The 7741-nt window shown below is 43.9% G+C and overlaps 1 protein-coding gene across 3 annotated transcripts in view; it reads right to left on the minus strand.

Moving 5' to 3' along the window:
- Positions 1–5943, minus strand: part of Cops3 (COP9 signalosome subunit 3) — a 30910-nt gene extending 24967 nt beyond the window's left edge. For all 3 annotated transcript variants that reach the window (XM_013111674.3, XM_013111675.3, XM_005067691.4), the window contains exons 1-2: positions 5786–5943; positions 2623–2752 (exon numbers count right to left, since the gene is read on the minus strand). In XM_013111674.3, coding sequence (XP_012967128.1) covers positions 2623–2752; positions 5786–5840 — 185 coding nt within the window. In that variant the 5' untranslated portion in view covers positions 5841–5943. The remainder of the gene's footprint in view (positions 1–2622; positions 2753–5785) is intronic.
- Positions 5944–7741: the final 1798 nt, after the last annotated feature.

The following is a 7741-nucleotide window of genomic DNA, read 5'->3' on the forward strand; positions in this document are numbered from 1 at the left end:
CCCTAAAATAGGGCAGCATTTTTTTCTTACAGGGCCTTTCTACTTAGCCCTGGGTGTCCCAGACCTCACAAAGTAGAACAGGCTGGTATCAAACGCACAGAGACCCACCTAGTTCTGCCTCCCAAATGCTAAGATTAAAGGTGTACACCTTTAATACCTATCCAACTTAATTTTTTTTTAAAGCCCCAGTGTGGTCAGGACACTTATTTGATTAACAATCAGTTGCTCTCTGGACAGTGGTGGTGCAAGCCATTAATCCCAGCACCTGGGAGGTAGAGGCAGGCAGATCTCGAGTTTGAAGTCAGCCTGGTCTACAAAGAAAGTTCCAGGACAGCCAGGGCCATTGAAGTGCTCAGCAGGTTAAGGCATTTGCATTCAAGCCTGACAATCTAAATCTGATCCCCAAGAGTAACACGGTGGAAGGAGGGAACCAACTGTGGCAAGTTGTCTGTCCTCTGATCGCTATACATCTCCACACACAAACAAAATAAAATACTCATAGTAGCTTTTTTATAATCTGTTGTTGCTGTCCCTGTTTTAGAGAGAATGCACTCAAGTAAGGCAGAGAGAGAGATGGTGTGATGGGAGGCTGAGGCAGTAGCTCAGGTTCAAGATGCTGTGGCCAGTTTCAAGTTGTTTCTACCTGGAGTACTGGAAGAACTAGCTGATAGGCAAACTAAGAAAGAGGGGCAGACATAACAGGGAGCACTCAGATGACCCATCTTGAGTAACTAGGCAGAGGGTGGCATTGCTGCCATGAGACATTTTCAGATGGGCTTGCAGAGAATTTCAGGAGAGAAAGCTGCCACCACTAGGGCACTAAAGCAAACTTCTTAAAACAGTAACTACTGAAATTAATTCCAAGAAAAATGGTTGATTCTCCTATATCCAAATTTTAGTTGGCCTATCTCCATCTATATAGGTCTAATTAACAATGTCACTTTATGCTTCACAATTATTACAATTTCACAATAGTCAACAAAGCACTATGATTTCTACCTAATAAAAAATAGCAACTCAGGGCTCCACATTCCATTAAGTAAAAGAATACAGATTTAAGTGAGGTTTCAGATACAAGTTCCACACAGTGTCTATTTATAATTAACATACATGGTAAGACATTTTATAGTATCAAAATGTTTTCATGATTATAGGCATTAGCACTGGAGAGGCTAAGTCAGGAAGATATTGAGTTCAGAACCAGCCTGTGTTCAATAGTGGGCTAGTGAAATGGCTCAGAGTTGGGTAAGGGTGCATACAGGGCTTATGACTGAGTTTGACCTCTGAAACCCACAGTAGAAAGAACCAACTCCCACAAGTTGTCTCTGACCTCTGCACATGCATGTAAACACACACAAACAAATACATATAAAAAGTATGTTTTTACATATATCTCAAATATGCATACCATCTGTTCTTTTGTATCAGTAAGAAAAAAATACATCTAAATTTTTTAAAAAAAGAAATACAGAATTCCTAGTGTGATTGGGATCAGAAGTTTATTATTTTAAATGTCCTGACAACAGCCTCATTTTTATATATTACAACAGCAAAACAAATTCTACGGAGACACTGTTACAAAGAACTTTAGTTTCAATAGGCTTGAAAATCTGTGCCAGGCCCTGGAAGACATGTCACTAACTGTAGTCACCATAGCCTACTCTTTCATTCTACCTATTTTCTAAGTTAGAAAATGTGGGTAAGTCTCTGGATTACCTGTAAATTACAATGCCTATAGTTGTAAAAGCCAGTTATTGTTTAAAAGAAATTTCCCAGGGGAAAATGGCTCAGAGAGTCTTGCAGAAGACCTTATTCAGTTTCCAACACCTCTGTCAAGTGGCTCACAATTACCTTTGACTCCTCTAAGGGCACCCCCCTACATGTACACATAAACTTTAAAAAATAATTTAAAGAAAATTTCAAAATTGTATAAATACAAATAATGAGTCAAAATGTAAAACTGGAAGCTGGAGAGTTCACTCAGCAGTTAAAAGAACCTGTTTCTCTTGTAGACAGCCTGGGTTAGGTTCAACACCTACCTGGTGGCTCACAACCACCCATAACCCCAGTTTCAGGGGAATACAACACCCTCTTCCGACGTTTGTGTGCAGCAAGAATGCATGCTGTACATACCCATATGTGCGAGCAAAATATTCATACACATAAAATCAATAAATCTTGGCTGGGCAGTGGCATATGCCCTTAATTCCAGCACTTAGGAGGCAGAGGCAGAAGGATCTCTGTGTGTTTGAGGACAAACTCATCTACAAAATGAGTTCTAGGCCAGAAAGAGCTGTTATATGCAGAAACTGTCTGGAAAAACTTAAAAAAAAGTCAAATAAATCTTTCAAAAAATGATAAAACTGGAGTCAAGGGTCATGGTGCATACTAAACCCAGCATTCAGAGGAAGAGGCAGGTGGATCTCTTAGTTTGAGGCCAACCTGATCTGCATAATGAGTTCCAGGACAAACAGGGCTACAGAGAGGCCCTGTCTCCAAACAAACACGAAACTGAAAAAATACAAGAAGAAGTAATGGCTTGCTGGAATAAAACTCACGCACGTGAAAAAAGTGCAGGTTATAACAAGTACAAAAATATAAAAGAAAAAAAATGCCCCTTACAGAACAGCAAGGACACCCAAGGAGTGTTCTTGAACATCTAGAGCCCCAAGCACAGTGTCCAAGTGGGACAGGTTCTTCGCAAGGAGCTCTCCACTCTTGTTGATCAGCTCACAAAGCTGAGTCATTTGCCCTGCAAAACAGAACATGAACATTCAGTTAGGGTGCTAACCAAATTAAAGAAATCAAACAGAACATGAACATTCAGTTAGGGTGCTAACCAAATTAAAGAAATCAAACCAGACCTCCTTCTCAAAGTCAAAGTGCTTAAAGATAAGTTGTGGTTTTTGTTTGTTTGTTCTGGTTTTTCAAGACAGGGTTTCCCTGTTAACAGCCCTGGCTGTCCTGGAACTCTTTCTGTAGACCAGGCTAGCCTCCATCTCACAGAGATCTGCTTATCTCTGCCTCCTGAGTGCTGGGATTAAAGGTGTGAACCTTAAGAGGATTTGTTATGTCTTCCTGTACTAGGAAGAACCAGAACAAACTTGCCCATGTCTCAAAACTAGTCAGAGAAAATACTTTCCAATTTCCTCTGGTCTCCAGAAAGCACCTCCAGTCCCCAAAGGCAGAAGTCACTACGCATTACTACTCTCACAACCAACAGTATTTTATTTTATTCTCAAGTTCCTCAGTTCCACTTCTTTCCTTTTCATCTCTTGTATGGATACATCTTCTAAATGTATGTCTACTTAGATCTTCATTCCAAAGTCTACTTCCTGTGCAAATTCAATCAAATAACACCAAAGGTTTTAAGAAATCCAAACACACTGGGCAATGGTGGCACATGCCTTTAATCCACTGGACAGAGGCAGAGGTAGGTGGATCTTTGTGAGTTAAGAAGCCAGCCTGGTCTACAGAGCAAGTTCCTGGACAGTCAGTGGTACACAGAGAAACCCTGTCTTAAAACAAAACAAAACAAATACACACACTTCAGCTGAACTTCCAGAGCCAATTTAGTAACTGGTTTCTGCAATTTCTCTAGCCATGCCTCCTCCTCCTCCTTCCCTACAACTTCAATCACACCAAGCTGAGGAAAAGCAATATCCCACACTTTCCTCCTCTTTGTGCTTCTGTACACACTACCAGACTTACCTCTCCATTCAACCATCAGCTTAGGCCATCTCTGAGCTCACACCATATTCCGTTCCCCATGACTAAAGAGACCATCTGCCCTCTCTGTGCCCTCACTCAACTACAAGGGACTGCACTGGCAAGGGAACTCAAAGTAAACACAAGTGGAAGGGACTATGTTACTTCTCTACTCTGAGAATAAAGAACCTAATAGCAGCCAAGCAATAGTTTGTTGAATTAATCTCCAAAATGACCAAAAAAAAAAAGTCCCATTTAAAATAATATTATAGTGTAGCTGAGTGTGATGACACTTCTTCAATCCAAACACTCAGGAGGCAAAGACAGATGGGTCTCTGTAAATTCCAGGCCAGCCAGGGTTACATAATGAGACCCTGTCTCCAAAGCAAATGAAAACATAAGTGCATGTTTATAATACAAAAGTTATCAGAAACCTCTTCATTCAGATTCTACACTCCAGCCACCCTTACCTTTCCTCGGGAACAACTTAGTATTTATTACCAATGCCTTACACGTTTGTCTAGACAGTCCACAAGTATGGGAACACTTGCCCATGGATTCATACAGTTTTTCTCTTTATTCACACAGATGTTTGTGTATCACTACACTATTAAGCATCTTTCCATAATTTAATGACTTCAGATTCCTTTGAAGCTCATAAAAAGTGTATGCACTATTCTTCCTACAGATGCAAAGGCGTCACCTTGTATGGTTGTGCTATACTTGGGCCTCAAACTCAGAGACCCTCCTGCCTCAAGTGCTGGGATTCAAGGTGTGCACCAACACCAACTGGCTGATTGCATTTTTAATATTTTGTGTGTGTGTGTGTGTGTGTGTGTGTGTGTGTGTGTGTGTATGTGTGTAAGTGAAGGTGCCCAAGGAAACCTGAAGATGGTTTTGAATCCCCTGGAGCTAGTGTTACAATTGGTTGGGAGTCCACTAACAGTGCTAGGAACTGAACTCAGGTCCTTTGAAGGGTAGTTAGTATTTGCCAATCTGTTCTCCAGCCCCACTTAATGAATTAGTTTTCTTAGAGATGTGGGTCTCATTGTGTAGCACTGGCTGGGGTTAAAATAGTACACTGCCACACTCCCACTTTACTTTCCTGTTTGTGTGGTACAGACGAATGCTATATCTAAAAAACAAAACTCACAGGTATGTAACTGGCCTGTGAGACTAATTCTATCAATAAGGAAAATGATAATTACGATTTATTATGCATGGTTTCATACTGTATCATTTACACCTTAAAACAGAACCCCCCTACACACCTTAAACCCCTATTTCACAAACAGAGACAAGAGTCTAACCTCACAGAAATTTTCGGGATATGTCAACAATAGCTTGTAGCCATATTTATAGTACCCCAAGAGAAGCACTGTCTCAGGCACTTTTACTGCTTTCTCCACTCAATTTCCTCAACTCTATTCGGGAGAGATCATATTTTTCTGGCTCAAGATTATGTGTGTTCAAATGATAAAATGAATGAACCAGACAGTATGTAAATCAAGGGAAAATAAAGTAACAATTCTACGCCCTAGAAATGGAGTCTGACAAGTGAGATTTCCCTTGGAGTTCACTACGACCAAAATAGGAACGGAAGGATTCAGAGTGTGCGCTGCTGGCCAGCCAAGGACCAAGGCTCAAGTCTCCGAGCCAAGGAGCCCAGAAAGCATTCCCCTCCAGCCGCTCCAGAGGCCTGGGCAGGGTGGCCAGACCCGCACGACAGATAGAGCGCTAAACCAATCATAGAAAAGAAGGGATGGCCAAGGGACCAATGGGTGCTTCGGAGTGCGCCTAGCGGAAGTCACGCCCCCAAACTGTCAAGCGGCGCACGGTGGCAGGGGCCCGAAAGCTAGGGGGAGGGGGGCATGGGGGAGGGGAAGGAAAATCGCCAGAGCCCGAGACGGAGCAAGGCGACGGCGGAGACTACAGCGCCCGACAGAGTGCTGCTCGCAGCCGTGCGCTCCTACCCTAAGTCCCGAGGCCCGAGGAGGAGAGGTTAGAGCTAAGGGCGGCCCCAGCATCCGCACCGGCGCCAGGGCATGCAGGCCCAACCCTGCGGCCCAGGCCTTACCTTGAGCTGAGAGCTGTCGGACACTGTTCACGAACTGCTCCAGGGCGGACGCCATGTTTCCCCGCTGGTGGCCCAAACAGCAGAGGTGGCTCGCGCGGGAAAAGGCGGCCGCTCTAGGAGGAGGGGCCCCTCGACCCACCAAAGCCTGAAGGGAGGCGCGTCACTTCCGCCGGCCAAGCACCGCGATATCTTACCTGGCTGAGGAACGCCCCCTTCTGTCTCCATGGAAACAGTTCCGCTAGTTGCCGGAAGTTAGCTCCCCTCCCTCGCCTCTAGCTGTAGTGTTCTTGTGAAATCTCATTGAATGGAAATAATGAAGAAAAGAAGGACTACTATTTAAGCACAAAACATCTCTGCCTAGTTTTGCTAATAAAAGACCGAACATTTTTTTCACCTAGCTGCATACTTTCGACAAAGCTCCATTGTCACTTCCGGAAGGTTTTTTTTTTCTTTAGAACCGTTTTTAACCACTTAGCAGCTGTGCAATTGAGTGACTGGCTTCTCTCTTGTTTTTCCCACTTGTAAAAAGCTCATGAGGTTTTTTTTTTTTTTTAAACGGGAGTGAGAGATGGCTAAGCAGGTAATGCTGCTTGCTGCCAAGCCTGATTAATACTATCCAGGGGTGCAAGAACGACTCCTGTTCTCTGCCAATTAAGGAATTACAAGGCAGGAAAAAAAGTGTTACTAATGAACCAGCCTGCCTTCATTTTAGGCTTAAAAGCCATCTTATAGTAAAGACAAACTAGGTTCATTCCTTTTTATGATTAAACCTCCTTAATTACAAATGGTTCTGTACTGCCTGTTCCAGGAAAGGACAACCATGCCTTTGTTTAAAAAGTTGTTTATAACCATCTTGTGACCCTTCCTTTGTTTCAAACGGTTGTTACTGTAGGGAAAAGGGACCAGTCAAAAAAACACACCCTGAGCAGAGTCAAAGAAACACACTTTGGCCCTGCAACCAGAACTAAAGAAATGTACCCTGACTCTGAAACCAGTGCCAAAGGAACACACTTTGTCTCTGGCACTAAAATTGGAGGCAAAAGGCTAAAAAGGACCAGAGAAAGAAACACACTTTGGCCCTGAAACCAGAGCCAAATCTGACCCTAATCCTGTGCAGAAAACTAACCAATCCCTGAGCAGAGTTCTAGCCAATCTGAGCTCAGCACTGAAATCTGACCAATCCCCACCCTGGAAGCCCTATATAAACCCTGTGTCTGTTCAGCTTGTGTCTGCTCACGCTACCTGGCTGTCCTCTGCCACTCTCCTGGATTCTTCCCTCCCAATAAACCGCTTTGATGAGTTTCTGGTGAAGATCTTTTGCTGCTGCGGTGGGGCAGAGGCCACCCTGGGCAGAGCAGACAAAGCAGAGCCAGCAGAGCTGTTAACACTTTTGCTGGGGAAATCTTCCCCTGGCAGAGTGGAATTGTTACACTCGGCTCTCCACTCCCAGGAGCAGAGCTTTGTTGCAGCTTTGCCCGGGAAACCTTCTCCTGCTGGAGGAGAAAAACTGCTACACTGGGCAAACATCCCAGCAGGAAGACCCTCTCCTGCCAGAGCAGAGCAGATACATTGGGAAGCCTTTCCCTGAGGCAGGGCTGTAAGCTGCTATGCTTACTGCAACCTGTGGTAGTCCTTGGCTCCCGAGCTCCAGGATACCTTTCCATCTGGGCTGTGTAACACTCAGTATTCTGTGACTCCCTAGTGCCAGAATACCTGCCCCACCCAATCCATCCCGAAATGCTTACAGTTATGACTATTAGTTGTTAATGACTATCTTGTTAGACCACCTTGCAATCATGTCTTTCAAGTTCTGCTCTTGTAACCCTGCCTATTTTGCCAGCCAAATCCCCCATTTGGAAACTCTACACCTGAGCTATAAAAACCTTGTGTTCCTCACATCCAATACTGACCTCTTGAACCCTACCTCAGGGTATGGCAGCCCGTGTACATGAATAA

Source organism: Mesocricetus auratus, unplaced genomic scaffold, assembly GCF_017639785.1.
Source record: "Mesocricetus auratus isolate SY011 unplaced genomic scaffold, BCM_Maur_2.0 Super-Scaffold_100007, whole genome shotgun sequence".
In the NCBI taxonomy this organism is placed as follows: Eukaryota; Metazoa; Chordata; class Mammalia; order Rodentia; family Cricetidae; genus Mesocricetus; species Mesocricetus auratus.